The 16543-nt window shown below is 48.3% G+C and overlaps 2 protein-coding genes across 3 annotated transcripts; one reads left to right on the top strand and one right to left on the bottom strand.

Annotated features, from left to right (window-relative positions):
- Positions 1-677: 677 nt before the first annotated feature.
- Positions 678-4973, top strand: tardbpa (TAR DNA binding protein a). 2 transcript variants are annotated; one of them, XR_013812046.1, is made up of 7 exons: positions 678-1414; positions 1547-1710; positions 1794-1934; positions 2052-2222; positions 2323-2407; positions 3282-3428; positions 4269-4973. XR_013812046.1 is itself a non-coding variant. In XM_079741672.1 (5 exons), the coding sequence occupies exons 1-5, from the start codon at positions 1174-1176 to the stop codon at positions 2788-2790; spliced, it is 1185 nt and encodes a 394-aa protein (XP_079597798.1). In that variant the 5' UTR covers positions 678-1173; the 3' UTR covers positions 2791-4254. The 2 variants fall into 2 exon arrangements, 1 of the variants encoding a protein (XP_079597798.1); XM_079741672.1 differs by lacking the exon at positions 4269-4973 and having other exon boundaries at positions 2323-4254.
- A 1002-nt stretch (positions 4974-5975) lies between these two features.
- Positions 5976-15582, bottom strand: pgd (phosphogluconate dehydrogenase). The gene is made up of 13 exons (XM_079742200.1): positions 15499-15582; positions 14971-15046; positions 14615-14794; positions 14227-14292; positions 13694-13812; positions 13296-13365; positions 13069-13203; positions 12772-12961; positions 11257-11387; positions 10798-10931; positions 10168-10267; positions 9598-9720; positions 5976-6538 (listed from the first exon to the last, which is right to left on the bottom strand). The coding sequence occupies exons 1-13, from the start codon at positions 15504-15506 to the stop codon at positions 6419-6421; spliced, it is 1452 nt and encodes a 483-aa protein (XP_079598326.1). The 5' UTR covers positions 15507-15582; the 3' UTR covers positions 5976-6418.
- Positions 15583-16543: the final 961 nt, after the last annotated feature.

The raw sequence follows: 16543 nt of genomic DNA, 5'->3' as shown, positions 1-16543 counted from the left end.
TGTGCATGGCCAATGCCATTTAGTTAAGTATATGTATATTTATATATTTTGTTGTATATTGTTTTTGTATTGTTTTTTGCTTTAACTGAATTTATATATAATAGCTGTTAACTGAAAACTTAATGATAAATGACGATGGATTGAATATTCCAGTCAAAATTCATGCGTAGCGTATTTCTTATCATCAAAGAATGAGACGAGCGCCTGATTCTACGGTTATCTTCTATAGTAGGCCTACGACCATACGACCAACAATGTACGATGATGGCAATTTGGCAAACAACAATTTATTGGGAAATACAAATAAAATGTACCACAAGCTGCGTTTGGTTGTGTCAAAACCCTTTTTCTTTTCTTTTATCATTAACTATTTAATATCTCATCTATTTTGTCTTCTATTTATCAATGCGCAGTTACGCTTTGGAACATTTTCCAAACGGGTACTTTTTTCTTCTAATGATACTCAGTCAAAAAAATATAACAATCCGATTTATTGCCAAATTATATATAATTGTTTTTTAAAAACTTTAGAATCAAGTGTAGATCGCTGCAATTGATTTGGGTTGTAGTTAACGAGTAAAGTCTTTGTTTTGTATTTTTGGACACCCCTACAAATGGGACCGTCGGACTCGATGATGTCACCCATACCCAGCAGCCATTTTGTTAGCTGGTTGGAAGCTAAAAAAATTAGCTGGGACGTGACACAGAAAGTGTTGCCATTGTTTCTTATTTTTAAGTCAAGCAACAGGGTATTTGTCGAACGCTCTCTCTGCATTCGACGTACGACTCTACACCACGTCATTGCCGGTTCGAGTGAGCGACCCTTCGCGTTTTGAGAAAACGTAAACTGTGATACCCGGGGAACCCATTCATTTCCCTCGTTCGTTAGCCTAGCCTAGCCTAACCGACCAGCCGCTCATAAAGAAGACCTCCGCTTCATGGCCGCCGGCGATCCAGTTCTTCAAAGCGGTGTGCACTAAAATACCAACCTCACAGCCGTCCCTTGGAGGCTTCCTCACCTCACTCGTCCGTTTTTGTGCGCTAGTTTTGCAGCTCGTTCGGTCGCGTTGAGACCCCGCGGTTAGTTCAGCCTCCGTAAGCCTCGTGGAATCACGCAGACGGCAGACGGTTCGTTTCGAGTTCGACCGCTACGAGCCCAAACAGCCCGGAAACATGTCCGAGTTATACATCCGAGTGGCCGAGGACGAGAGCGAGGAGCCCATGGAGATCCCGTCGGAGGACGACGGCACCGTGCTGCTGTCCACGGTCGCGGCCCAGTTCCCGGGGGCCTGCGGCCTGCGCTACAGGAACCCCGAGTCGCAGTGCATGCGGGGGGTCCGCCTGGTGGAGGGGGTGCTGCACGCCCCGGAGAGCGACTGGGGGAACCTGGTCTACGTGGTCAACTACCCCAAAGGTAGGCCTCACGACGTGACCATTATTTCAACTGGTATGAGTGTAGTACCTCCGCACTAGGCTCTCGTGGGGTCATGTGGGGTGGTGTGGACCAATGGCGTCCTCTCACACGGCTTCTGCTCCCGTTCGTTAGACAACAAGAGGAAAATGGAGGAAATGGACGCCGCCTCCGCTGTTAAAATCAAGAGGGGCTCCCAGAAGACGTCGGACCTCATTGTGCTGGGGCTGCCGTGGAAGACGTCAGAGCAGGACCTGAAGGACTACTTCGCCACCTTCGGGGAGGTCATCATGGTGCAGGTAATGTGGTCCAGTAACCGTCTCCACCCTGTCCACAGCTCAAAGGCCGCTGGGTACTGAAGCCTTCTGTCTCCTGTCTTTAGGTCAAGAGGGACGCCAAGACCGGCAACTCCAAAGGCTTTGGGTTCGTCCGGTTCACAGAGTACGAGACTCAGACCAAAGTGGTTTCTCAGAGACACATGATCGACGGGAGATGGTGTGACTGCAAGCTTCCCAACTCTAAGGTAAGACTTTAACCTGGGGTTAGTACAACCGGGAGAACCACTGAACGGCCGCTGTTAAACGACTGACCTGTCTGCGCCCGACCCCCCCCCCCCCCCCCCCCCCCCCCCCCCCCCCAGGCTGGTCCTGACGAGCCCATGCGGAGCCGTAAGATCTTTGTGGGTCGCTGCACAGAAGACATGACCACTGACGAGCTCCGGCAGTTCTTCATGCAGTACGGCGAGGTCACCGACGTCTTCATCCCCAAACCCTTCAGAGCCTTCTCCTTCGTCACCTTCGCCGATGACCAGGTACGGGGGAGGGGCCTCTATTACCCTGCGTGTGTGCGTTAGTGTGTGTGTGTGTGTGTCTGCTCACTGCTCTTTGTCGCCGTCCCGCCCTTGTCCCCAGGTGGCCCAGGCGCTGTGCGGAGAGGACCTGATCATCAAGGGCGTCAGTGTGCACATCTCCAACGCCGAGCCTAAACACAATAATAGTAGGCAAATGATGGAGCGTGGGCGGTTTGGGGCTGGTGGGTTTGGCCAGGGGTACGGCGCTGGGCGAGGCATGGGGGGCAATAGCAGCGGGGTTAACTTCGGCGCCATGGGGCTTAACCCGGCCATGGTGGCGGCCGCGCAGGCGGCGCTGCAGAGCAGCTGGGGGATGATGGGCATGCTGGCTAACCAGCAGGGGCAGACCACGGCGGCGGGCACGGCCACCACGGCCCGAGACCCCACCTATAGCTCCACCAGCACTAGCTACAGTAGCCCCACCTCAGCCAGCCTGGGCTGGGCCGCGGGCACTAACTCCGCCTCCAGCAGCGGCTTCAGCTCCGGCTTCGGCGCCATGGAGTCAAAGTCTTCTAGTTGGGGGATGTAGCCTGTAGTCTCTGTTTGTGAGTTAGGCCAATCTGGTAAGTATGCATATGGTGGCAGAAAAAAAAGCTAGTCCTCTTATATCCCCTGCTATTTAAAAAAAGAAAAGAAAAAAAAAGATATATTGCCTTTTCATTTTGTTGAACGAAACACATTTATACTCCAGTGATAATTCTTGTAGCCAGCTGTTGAATGGTTGACGTGTTTAGTTGGTGAGTGGAGACTGCTACACTACCTTTTTTTGTTTTTCAGAGTTTTCTTTTAAGATGTGACTGTGCATGCAAGGTATATATTTATATATAAATATATATACTATACAAGGTATATATTTCTGAAACATGCACGAGAATTATGAGAGCCCCATCTCCCTCTCTTATCCACGTTGAATGGCTATATGGGCTAGGTTTGCGTTTGTTATTGTGTGCGGTTGACTGTATATCTACCCTTTGTGTGATGTGATTGGACACCCCTTGATGACCGTCTCTTCTACAGCAGTGCAGCAACTCTTTTCCAATTTCCCGGGAGGAAGCGCCTCATGGGCGGCCATGTTTGACCGGTCTCAGTATCAATTCCCCTCCTCCCATGTGTAAATGCTTTGCCATCAAAGAACACAGCTTCACTCTGCATATACTGTGTTAGACGGTGGGTGTTTCGTCTTTTTCCTCCTCTCCCCTTCATTTTTAAATTGGATAGATGCATAGAAAAAGTGAAATTCTTGTGGCATTGGTGTTTTATTTGTTTTTGGAGATCGATGAGTATGGTATTGATGGTGGACGTGTGAGAGACTTGAGCGTGAACGAACGGGGGGGGGGGGGGGGGGGGGGGCAAAGCAAGGTGAACGCAAGAACGTGTGAAGAGGGACTGACTGTGGTGTCTATCGGTCCGGAGGCCGGCCAGGTGGAAGGAACCTGTGTCTTTGTGCGAGTGTTGAGGGCAGGGGGCGTACGAGTGTGTTCCTAATGACATCACAAGGACTTCCATAACTTCGTCGCTCCTTACGACCTCTCTCTCTCCTACTTAATCTCTTATCGGCCTTTAAAAAAAAATAAGCGAAATGTTAAATGCTTAGAGTACGTGTATCCTTGTAGCTTTTTGTTTTGTTTCCTTGCTGTTTGACGTGGATGCCGTGTATGGTGTGTGCTTAATTTCTCTCCCTTGTTACCACCCCTTTTGTGTGAACATGTTGCTGTTGAAGTTTGTGTGGGGTTAGAGAACCATTGTTGGTGGGTGGGCTGGGGGGGACTTGGACGAGTGTTGTGTTTGCCGTGTGTGCGCGCGCAGTGTGTTGTGTGTTGACGAGTCCCCATCTGAAAGATTGTGTTTTTGAAGTGGCGCTGAATGCATTTTCTATGTTTTGTGAATCAAAGGGAAGTCTCCAATAAAAAAAAACAAATAATTTGACTAGGTATATTGTCCTCTTGATAGTGTTTTTGATTATTCTAACATTAATTGAACTGCAAACACTTTAATTCGCATGTATAGGGACCTTGGAAACAGCCGGCCCAGGGTTATCGTCTGAATCCAGATTGGGAAGCAATTTTGGAAAGCTGAAGACTGGAGTGTGGTGCATTAATGGGTGGGCCAGCACAAGCAACAATGGAAATGCTGCAAGAATGCCTTAAACCTGAAAAGGGGACCCCTTCACCTCAATATCAAGAACCCATGGACCCCCCCCCCCCTTTCACCCAATTGAAATCGGCTCAAATTAATTACGGACCATTAATTGGCATGAATTCATTTGTACATCTAGATGAACGGCCCCATTGACTAGGACCAAAGCTGCATCAACAGTTGTAGATGCCCACTATTTGGCATTGTCCATGCTTATGTCTGTGTCCCAACTGTCTTGAGATGGCTCCCTGCGTTGACCTGAATTCAGACCACTTGTCTGTTAATGCTGTGTCCTATACCGGCTACTAACTTTAATCTGATTAAGTTCAAACTTTTTTTTACACCAGTTATTTCCATGTGGTTCAAATGTACAATTTCAATCGGGCAGTAAGCGATCTCTTGTTTCATGTTTGTTTTTTTTACTTGATTGTATAGCGGTTGTTAATGTACACCGGGCAGTTTGGCAGGGACTCTGAAAACTATTGATTGAACATGCCAGCAGGAATTCTTTGTGTGTATTGAGTTTTCATTTTTTTTAGTCCTACAGAGTGTAAAATAAAAGTTTCCAATTTTTAACCTGTGGTTTTCTCAATGTAGATTACCGTGTAGTGTGGCCGAGAAGCATTGTAGGCCTCTGTACGACTTAGGTCTTTGGAGTACAACTTGACTACAAGGTTGTAGTTCTCCCACCTTGCCGGGAGGTTGTGCTATAAATCACCTTGAGCTGGAGCACTTGAAGACGTATGTTAGTGCTTGTTGCATTCCCCCAGCCCGCATTGGGGGATGTCAAGCATGGCTAGGCGTGCTACCGTCATATGGGTTTATTAGGCCTTTTTTTATTTTTAGGACAAAACTTTACTTTGATCAGTTGGGCTACTTTACTCAATGGCCTTATGAGGAAATATTCTATAACTTCATATTTTCTATAGAGTATTAAATCTATGGTTTAATTGAAAGCATGTATTCCTGCTGGTTGTCAAGTTGATGTTTGGGTTTTATCTAGGATTATGGAGTTGTCGCAAACATCTATTCAAGTTTATAATTTGGAAACTAAGAGAAACCATTTAAATGTGACCTGTAGGCTCCAATGAAATGTATTGCAATAGACTCGTTCTTCATGTGGGTATTTAAGTAGGCCTTTTGCAGGGTGGAAGTTCGTCAGGACTTGGTCCACTGAAGTAGGCTATGAAGCATGAACAAGTATAGCAATGCTTTGCTTTCATTAAATGATCTTTAAATGCTCCCGTTACCTAAACGACCAGTAATAAATAAGTTAACAATACAGAGCCATCTAGTGGACAATTACAACTTGACATGTGAAGCTAAATGCTTTCACCTGGGTGCCTTTGATTAGAGCCTGCATGTGTTCTAATTTGTATAGTCATCGCTGAGATTAAATGTACAACATAGTTAAACCATCTGTGTCTAGTATTAAGCAAACAGGTTATTTGTATATATTGTCTATCGTAAGTTTACACAAGCCACACTGTATTTAGCCACTGAGCTATAACTGGAGGTAAAACCCCTCTTCCATAATCCTGTTTACAGCACTTGCCAAGACAGATAGGACCAAACAAGCTTATTACAAAGGGATTTATTTCTTTATTTAGCCTGAAACAGTTCACGCCAATGGTTCACCTTAATCCAGTGTTAACATGGTTAAACCCAGGGGTGCTACATGATTGGTAAAACACCCGCCTGGTAACCAGCTAGTCTTCGTTTAGCAAGGGCGGGGGGGGGGGGACATGCTGGGGCCATCTGTGTTTTGGTTCCCACACAAACAGCACACGCCCTTAACTCAAGCTTATGATTTCAGAAAAAAAGCACACATATGACTAGGGATTGCACTTTGGTCATAAATAAAACCGCAACAATATTTAAGAAGACCTCATGGGTACAGTTTGATGACGGGGGTGTGGATGTGGTCCCAGAGCGGCCCGGTTTGGTTCGAGAGGCGGAATAAAATGAGTCAGCATTGAGGCTGCTGCCCTGGATCCCTGCGGTGCGCTGAGCGGCAGCCTTTAGGCGTTGTAGGAGGAGGAGGACACGTTCCCACCGGTGCCCGTCCAGTTGGTGTGGACGTGCTGGCCGGGTTTGGACAGCAGCTCGTAGGTGTGCGCTCCGAAGTAGTCTCTCTGAGCCTATGGAGCGATAATACAAGACGGAATGGTCACATGGAGGGGAGGGAACCAGTGCCTTTGGGCCCACAGACAACACGCTGCACGAAGGAACCACGGTGCCCACTGAGACAACACACTGCATGGAGGAACCACGGCGCCCACTGAGACAACACACTGCACGGAGGAACCACGGCGCCCACTGAGACAACACACTGTACGGAGGAGGAACCACGGCGCCCACTGAGACAACACACTGCACGGAGGAGGAACCACGGCGCCCACTGAGACAACACACTGCACGGAGGAGGAACCACGGCGCCCACTGAGACAACACACTGCACGGAGGAGGAACCACGGCGCCCACTGAGACAACAAGCTGCACTGAGAAACCACAGCGCCCACTGGGACAACACGCTGCAGGGAGGAGGAACCACGGCGCCCACTGAGACAACACGCTGAACTGAGGAACCACGGCGCCCACAGAGACAACATGCTGCACGGAGGAACCACGGCGCCCACTGAGACAACACGCTGCACGGAGGAGGAACCACAGCGCCCTAACGCCTTGTTCACACTACATGCGTCTGTCGACGGATGACCGAGGGCGTGTCTGACGTATAGGGGACTACACGGGGTCTCTGTAGACGCATACTGCAGCCAATCAAATCTGTTCCCGCTACAAAGCCGATGTGTGGATATAAATACAAAAGTTGACACAAACAGGTGACTAAAAACAATCCTATCATTCCACATTTCTATAAAAAAATATAACAGACTGATTTTTCCTGCTTCTCCCTGCTCGTTATTGCAAAATGGACCCAGTAGACGCGGGGAGTTTATTTGCATAACCGCAATCTGATTGGCCGACGGATCCGCCTCTACCTGAAAAGTTGAACATTTCTCAACTTTTTGACGCAGGCCACGGAGCCAACAGAACGGAGCCAACAGAATGTTTCTAACCTCAAGGTCGTACTCATAAATAGGTCAGCGACCTTTCGACCACTTAATGCGCAACTGACCAAAGATGAAGCAAATTGGAGATTGTTGTGTTTTGAGTCAAAAGCCTTCGTTTCTTTTTTAATTTCTGACATTTTTTTGTAACGTATCAGGTACCACGCTATAATTAGGGCTTCGGTGTTACGTCAGAGATGGTTATGCTATCCACAGAGACCCCCTAAACCCAAGGCTCTATACACACACGGAGACCCCCTAAACCAAGGCTCTATCCACAGAGACCCCCTAAACCCAAGGCTCTATCCACAGAGACCCCCTAAACCCAAGGCTCTATCAACACACACGGAGACCCCCTAAACCCAAGGCTCTATCCACACACACGGAGACCCCCTAAACCCAAGGCTCTATCCACACAGAGACCCCCTAAACCCAAGGCTCTATCCACAGAGACCCCCTAAACCCAAGGCTCTATACACACAGAGACCCCCTAAACCTAAGGCTCTATACACACACGGAGACCCCCTAAACCCAAGGCTCTATCCACAGAGACCCCCTAAACCCAAGGCTCTATACACACACACGGAGACCCCCTAAACCCAAGGCTCTATCCACACAGAGACCCCCTAAACCCAAGGCTCTATCTACACAGAGACCCCCTAAACCCAAGGCTCTATCTACACAGAGACCCCCTAAACCCAAGGCTCTATCCACACAGAGACCCCCTAAACCCAAGGCTCTATCCACAGAGACCCCCTAAACCCAAGGCTCTATCTACACAGAGACCCCCTAAACCCAAGGCTCTATCTACACAGAGACCCCCTAAACCCAAGGCTCTATCCACACAGAGACCCCCTAAACCCAAGGCTCTATCCACAGAGACCCCCTAAACCCAAGGCTCTATACACACAGAGACCCCCTAAACCTAAGGCTCTATACACACACGGAGACCCCCTAAACCCAAGGCTCTATCCACAGAGACCCCCTAAACCCAAGGCTCTATACACACACACGGAGACCCCCTAAACCCAAGGCTCTATCCACACAGAGACCCCCTAAACCCAAGGCTCTATACACAGAGACCCCCTAAACCCAAGGCTCTATCCACATAGAGACCCCCTAAACCCAAGGCTCTATACACACAGAGACCCCCTAAACCTAAGGCTCTATACACACACGGAGACCCCCTAAACCCAAGGCTCTATCCACAGATACCCCTTAAACCCAAGGCTCTATCCACACAGAGACACCCTAAACCCAAGGCTCTATCCACAGAGACCCCCTAAACCCAAGGCTCTATCCACACAGAGACCCCCTAAACCCAAGGCTCTATCCACAGAGACCCCCTAAACCCAAGGCGTTATCCACAGAGACCCCCTAAACCCAAGGCTCTATTCACACAGAGACCCCCTAAACCCAAGGCTCTATACACACAGAGACCCCCTAAACCTAAGGCTCTATCCACAGAGACCCCCTAAACCCAAGGCTCTATCCACAGAGACCCCCTAAACCCAAGGCTCTATCCACAGAGACCCCCTAAACCCAAGGCTCTATCCACATCCACTTGGGGTGTAGCGGTACACGTATTTGAACCGATCCGTCACGGTACAGGCACTTCGGTGCGGTTACAGAGGCGTCCCGCGGTGTGTATATGCGGCGTACAAAGCGTTAATATGGCGAATGTAAAGGCTTGTTTTGCGATGCGGAATTTAAAACTTGAAGTCGGAGTTCCAACCGGACCGTTTAGCCAAAGTATACTACCTTTTTTTTCTGTCGTATCACGCGTGTAGTCCGGTAACTTATAAACCCCAGCGTCCTCGGTTGCTAAGCGACGTCAATGTCTTTGGCGGACTATTTCTCTGCTGATCAACACTACGAATGCTGCTAACGAATAAATTGTAAAAAGACACACCGTGTGAAGTTAGTAGTAAAATAAATAAATAGCGATCCGTTTTCGGCGCATGTAGGCCGTAGCCCACGTTGAAATCATTTGGATGTTGAATGTTGATGGCGCAGTTGTTGAAATAAACAGATTGATTTCATACAAATCATAAAAGCCTCTCCCTGTGTCATTGTGTGTGCGTGTATCGGCGTTGCGTGCGTTGGGGGGTTCTTGATTGCATTCCTACCTGGAGCAGGTTGGCGGGCAGCATGGCGTGTCTGTAGCCGTCGTAGAAGGACAGGGCGGTGGTGAAGCAGGGCATGGGGATGCCCTGCTGGACGCCCACACTCACGGCCCTCCGCCAGGAAGCCTAGGGCCACCCCAGGAGGCACAGGTCACTTCACATGCACCCCCCCACTCGCACACAGTCGCAGTTTAAGAGTTCAAATCCAGGGTGTGAATTAAAATGATTGAAAATAGACAACCTATTACTGACTTGTGATTGCCCAAACCTGAATTGTAGTGGTGTTCTACTATCTGAAGATAAAAACGACTTGACAGTTTACTTTACAAGTTTGGTTTTCCACCAGACACGCAAAAATAAATGGATTATATCTTTTAGACAGACATAGCCTGTAAAGATTTAGCCCAGCTCTTAAAACGATTTGCAAAAAGCATCAAAAGGTCGGAGACCATATACTTGTGTAACAAAGTGGGCTGCTTCACAACATGCCACCAAACTAAAATAAGGAAATAGACACAGTGTGCACATGGTGATGGTGAAACTGGTTCTTGCCCCACAGCCCGCCCCCCTCACCTGGCACTGCTGCACCGCGTCGCTGAAGAACTTATCCAGCAGCAGGTTCTGCAGCTCTGCGTCGCGGTCGAAAGCCTCCCCAATCTTTCCCAGGAACACACTGAGGACACGCAGATGGAGCAGGGGTTAGGTCAGGCCTCTGCTCGGGGACAGTGGCTGAAAGTTGGAAGATTCCCTTGAAAATATTCCAAACTGATATATTTAACATTGTACTAGGGACTAGGCGTACTGGTTTCGCTGGTTTAACGCTCTGTTTCCGAGACCATTTCCACATCTCTGCCCACATCAACAAGGAAGTATTGGCCGCAATTTTGCAAACAGGATTGGACACGCATTTCCTTTGTGAGAGAGAACGCTCTTTTGAACCAGGAAATGCCAAGTCAATAGGCTCCATCTTTTCCACCAGGCATACCGGAGATGTTTGTTAAACTTGCACTTTCCGAGAATATTTCCCCATCGCTATCAAAGCCAGGAAATATCACGCAGGATTCTATAAGCTAAATCTGTACCTGCATTTCCTTGGCGGGAACTAAACACGTAAATACTCTTGAACCAGGAAACCCCAATAAGCTTGTTCTCCTCCAGTGCCAGTCGTGTGTGTGTGTGTGTGTGTGTGTGAGGCTCTAGTACCTGCGGATGATGCAGCCTCCTCTCCACATGAGCGCGATGGCTCCGTAGTTGAGAGACCACCCGAACTCCTTGGCCGCCTGCCGGAGGAGCATGAAGCCCTGAGCGTAGGAGATGATCTTTGAGGCGTACAGCGCCTGGAGAAGGAAGTACAACAGGTGAGAATAAACAGAAGTCACTGAACTGCTACAGTGTGAGTTCAGTCAGTTCACAGGGAGATACGATTTAAAACATTAAATGTTCTTCATAAGGAACAGTGGATTACTACGAAGGGTAATGTGCTTCATCAAACCAAAAATGGAATTTGTATACAACGTTTAAAACTGAAGACTAAAAGCTAAAAAACAACCAGTGATAAGCCCTTATTCAACATTTCCACTGCTGGTCTTCCAGCTCCTCCAGAGGTGAACTGGTTGAAGGGTGTGTGGTGGTTCTGTGAGCGTTGGGTTCTCTCGGCGATACCTTCCTGATGTCCTCCAGGAAGGCGGCCTTGTCCCCGCTGAACTTGGCCCCCGAGGGCCCCGCCAGGCTGTGGCTGGCCACCACCCTCTCGTCCTTCAGAGAGGACAGGCATCTGGCGAAGACAGCCTCGCCTAGGGGCCAGGAGGAGGAGGAGGAGGAGGAGGAGGAGGAGGAAGAAGAGGATGAGGAGGAGACAGATTGTCAATTCCTCATTATATTCAATTCAATAGCGATTATGCTGATTTCATGGTTACAGAAAACCAAACCAAACCCCTGAAGCAGTCAACCCCATGAGGATGTGGTGCGACATACTTTCAACAGAACACAAATTGAGGTCAAAATGTCCCGTTTTGTCCGACCAAAAAAACAAACCCAATTTTTACTCAACTAATTTGGCCAATTCCGTGCTCCCGTTCACCCCATTAACCAGCAGCAGTCTGGTCATGACGCTACACTGAGAACCAGACGTTACCATGACGACACCCCAAGGGCCAGCATGACTCAGCAGAAATGACACATTTAAAGGGCCAGGGTAGGCCAGGGGATGAACCTGATAGGAGGTAATCAGGTGGTAAACAAAACAGCCGGTAGCATGACTTGCCAATGCTGCCTCCACTAACACAGTTAGCTCAACAGGCGAGGAGGAAGGAGGAAGAGAGTTAACTGTTATCATTTGAACTACGGTCCGGTATGTAATCCCTGTTGAGTCCACAAATCCTCCCTTTTCACACGCTCCCTTCAGCTGTGTCGCTCCGGTGACAATGCAGGCTTTGTACTGTTGCTCATGGTTACCATCAAAATGGACGCCTGACCCTTTCTAGGTACTGACGGGCCGAGCTGTGGATCCTCTAGTGCAAAGAAACATCCGGAACGTCCAACAACCTATTGAAGAGTTATCTTTTATATTTGTAGTAAAAATATACAACTTATGGGATATGAGAGAGACTCATTTGACATTATTCATTTTCTCTCAGCTGCTGTCGTCTTTACACGGTTTGCTTAAGGTCTGGATGCCCTCTGGCCTCTAGTTTGTCACCGGCAGTTCCTAAACCTGATCTTCCCCAGGGCAGTCACAGTACAGATCAGGGCTGCAGTCTGTAGCTCAAATCCCTGAGACGTTGCTTATCCCTGTTGCGCGTGTTCGCTTAGCTCACGACAAACAGGCCTCTGGGAAAAGCCCTCCAGCTGGCAATAGGCAGGTTCTACTACTAACACTACTACCACCACCACCACCACCACCACCACCACCACCACCACCACCACCACCACCACCACTACCACCACTCCCACTGCTCACGTTCAGTGGAAAACCTGTGCTAAACCCTGGCCCCGCCTCTCTTGACAGTTGCGATGACTACACCGCTAGTTGAGTGTGTTTGTTCAGGCGGTGACTAAACCCTTGCAGTGGTGATGCAATGCTTTTCTGCCCCGTCATTATGACAACACCGCCCTGCAGATGGGAAGAGACAATAAGGAATCAAGTTACTTCCTCATGGCGGCGTCCAGGAAGCTCACCGATCAGGGTGACGGGCGTGCCGTACTCCAGCGCCGAGATGGCGGTCCACTTCCCCGTGCCCTTCTGCCCGGCGCTGTCCCGGATCTGGGGCAGCAGGTGGGCGCCCTTCGGGTCGCGGAACTTGAGGATGTTGGCGGTGATCTCGATGAGGAAGGAGTCCAGCTCCGTCTTGTTCCACTTGTTGAACTCCTACGAATGTTCAAGAGAAAAAACATGAGCCGGAGCGGGAACGGGAACTACGTGGTCGCTCCGGTGTTCGTCCCCATGGGGAGCGTCGGTGTTCCGGGGGTGCTGACCTCGGCCATCTCGTCGTGCTCCATCCCCAGGACGTCCTTCATCAGGTGGTACGCCTCACAGATCAGCTGCATGTCTCCGTACTCGATGCCGTTGTGGACCATCTTCACAAAGTGTCCCGCCCCCTCGTCACCAACCTGACAGAAGCACACAGAGGTCCCGTTAACAACAGAGAGAACAACCTTTAGTCATCGTTCAGTGAGTGGCGATGTTTAAGGTATCCACTCACCCAATCACAGCAGGGCTCCCCTGTGCCCACCTTGGCAGCGATGCTCTGGAAGATTTCTTTGATGTGTGGCCTGGATGAGGAGCACAGCGCCACACATCAACACAGCGACCCCTCAAAACAATCCCACCCTCCCCCAACTGTATTAAACACGTCATATCTAACAGGGACCCCTCAAAACAATCCCACCCTCCCCCAACTGTATTAAACACGTCATATCTAACGGTGAAGCTTTTCGACCCCTTTAAATGCAGCCAGCAGGCTTTGTGGCCCCTGTGATGGCGAGCTGGCTTTGTGGCCCCTGTGATGGCCAGCAGGCTTTGTGGCCCCTGTGATAGCTAGCAGGCTTTGTGGCCCCTGTGATAGCCAGCAGGCTTTGGGGCCCCTGTGATGGAGCTCACCAGGCTGCCAAGTGTCCCCCGGGCATCAGAGAGGGCCCGTAGCGGGCCCCTTCCTCTCCTCCGCTGACCCCGCTGCCCACAAACAGCAGATTCTTCTTCTCCAGACTCCTGCAGCGACGCTGCAGACAGAGGAGGGGGCTGAGTAACACACACCTTCACAGGAACCACCGCTAATCCCAGGCTGGACTGCTACCCTAACTTTATTGACCCAGGCTGGACCGGAACACTATAGCCAATAACGTTTTATCACCGGTTCTATGCATATTCTTTGCTATATAGTTAGATATTATTATGAAACTGTGGTTTCTTATCCCCAACAAAAAGTACAGTTAATCTATGCAAAAATATCTCCACTTCAAATCTCTCTTTCTCAGCCGTCAACAAAAATGCGTGACATATCTTTCACGTCACATATAACAACGCCAGACCGAACCAAAGGAGTTAAGTAAGGTCTATGTATTTAAAGATCAGCTGTAACAATGCAGTCTGTCCTGACCAACCCTGATGCTGTAATAAGCAGTTCTAGGACCTACTGTTGTGTCTCTGTACTCAGAGTTCCCTCCATCGATGATGATGTCTCCGGTCTCCAGAAGAGGAACCTAAACAAGACAAAACCACAACAAACAGACTCCAATGAGCCGAAGACACAGAAACAGGTTGGAGAACGATATATAAATAAAATAATATGTTCTTTAGTAATCGCAGACAAAAGTGGGTGCAGAATTACAGGACAGTAATAGTAGAAATCTATTATTTGTTTTGGTTTGAATAGAAACCCAAAGAACTATTAAAACACCAAAGTGTAACGTATATACAATAATAATGCATACAAAGTCGACCTTCCCTCAATGCCCCCCACTAGGGGCATGGGTCCGTCAGCAGCGTCCGAGCGGCCGAACGTCCCGCGGGGGAACAACTCACCAGCTTGTCGATGAAGTCGTCCACCGCCTGGCCGGCCTTGACCAGCAGGACGATCCTCCGGGGCTTCTTCAGCTTAGAGACCATGTCCTCCAGGGACTCCGCGCCAATCACCTTGGTCCCCTTCGCCTCGTTTTTCAGGAAGTCGTGAACCTTAGACACCGTTCTGTTAAAGGCGCACACCTGAGAGAGAGAGAGAGAGAGAGAGAGAGAGAGAGAGAGAGAGAGAGAGAGAGAGAGAGAGAGAGAGAGAGAGAGAGAAAAAAAATTAAAAACAGGACTAGACTGAATGGAGGAATTAGACTGAATGGAGTGTGTGGATGCTGTTGGACCTATAGTATGTGTACGTTAGAACTTACCACGAAGCCATGGTCGTTCATGTTCAGAACGATATTCTGGCCCATGACGGCCAGACCGATCAACGCGATGTCTGCTCTGTGAATGGGAAGGATAATCATGTTATTATGGAGTGTCTGGTCCGAGAGTGGTCATCAACATTCATCATCTAATTGACTCGCCAATAACAGGAAAAAGCCCTGAAAGACAATCTTTTTAAATGCTTTAAAATGACTTTTCCCACCACGAGTCGGTGTTTTGGATGAAAGTAGCAAATTAAATATGGAATAAGTATGTAATGTAGCAAACACAAGACCATGACACGTTTGTTATCTTGTATAACAGACAAGAACATAAGGGAACATTTTAAAACTATCTAGTTTCATGACAAATGACTCCAGTATCTTGTCCCAGAAATCCTCAGATATCTCTCGCTAGGCAGTACAACGGATTATAAACAAAAAAAACATTATTCTACTTCATAGACTAAAGACAGCTCCATTGGAAGCAAATTTACTTGATTCAAACAGAAAGAGGTGCATATAACTCACTGTGCCATAGTGTCGGACAGGGTTGCTTCTGGAAGTCTTCGGATCGAACAAGTCGCTTGTCGCTCTCTGCTCCTAAATGCCTTCCGCTACTTCCTCGTCCGGGACGTGACAGCCCGGGAGGCCGGACCGGCCCCCGCCCGGCCCGGCTCAGCGGCCCACCAATAGCGTGGTCCGTAGCGACCTGGAGCAACGCCTTTCCAGGTTTATCATTGGCTCCGAAAACTGAGCTGAGATATCAGCGCTGCTATTGGATAGACGCAACGACGCGCCCACGCGGAAGAAGGTCATGGGGTTGGCCGTTGCAGAGTTCCAGTTTCCGGAAGTAGTTTATTAATTTAAATGGTTGGTTTTTTAAAAAAGTTGTAAAAACCAAAAGTGTATTCTCTCACACCGTTATGGCGATTGCTTTTTTTGTTAATAGGAACTGTATGATGATCCACGCATACTGTATGGACGAAATATTAGCAGTACATTTGGCCGGTTTATTAAAAAACAGGTTATTTGTTGATATTGTCTACAATCAACCTGGGGTCAAAACAAACAAACTAAAACTATACATTACTCACCGCCAGTAAATAATAAACGCATATATCCGAAAGTATACACTTAACTGTTTATTAAATTATATTTTGGTCACTTTTAATTGAAATACAGTTATTGAAAAGTGCTTTCAACTATAAATGCAGCCTGCTTACAGTGCACTTGTAAGACTTTTAACTTAAGTTTAGACATACTTAATTGGATTTTATTTACATGTTTGTCTTTCTCTGCCTTTGCGTGTTTGTAGTACAGTGGTAAGAATAAGTTATTCACCCATGCTAAAGTTGACTAAAAAGAGGAATAAAAAATGATCTTTTGGAAATTGATCTTAATGCCTTACTTAAACAAATGAGGAAATATCCAACCTTTTAGGCCACCAAAGTTCTTTGTGAATGAATAATGTATGGTAAATCAATGATTATTCTTCATTTATTCAGTCACCTAGGCCTTTTGAATTAAAATAGCCCTAAATCTTCACATACCCTTCACCATACCTAGAGATTAG

This window comes from Pollachius pollachius, assembly GCF_949987615.1.
Source record: "Pollachius pollachius genome assembly, chromosome: 8".
Classification (NCBI taxonomy): Eukaryota; Metazoa; Chordata; class Actinopteri; order Gadiformes; family Gadidae; genus Pollachius; species Pollachius pollachius.
This window is presented reverse-complemented; position numbering and strand designations above follow the sequence as displayed.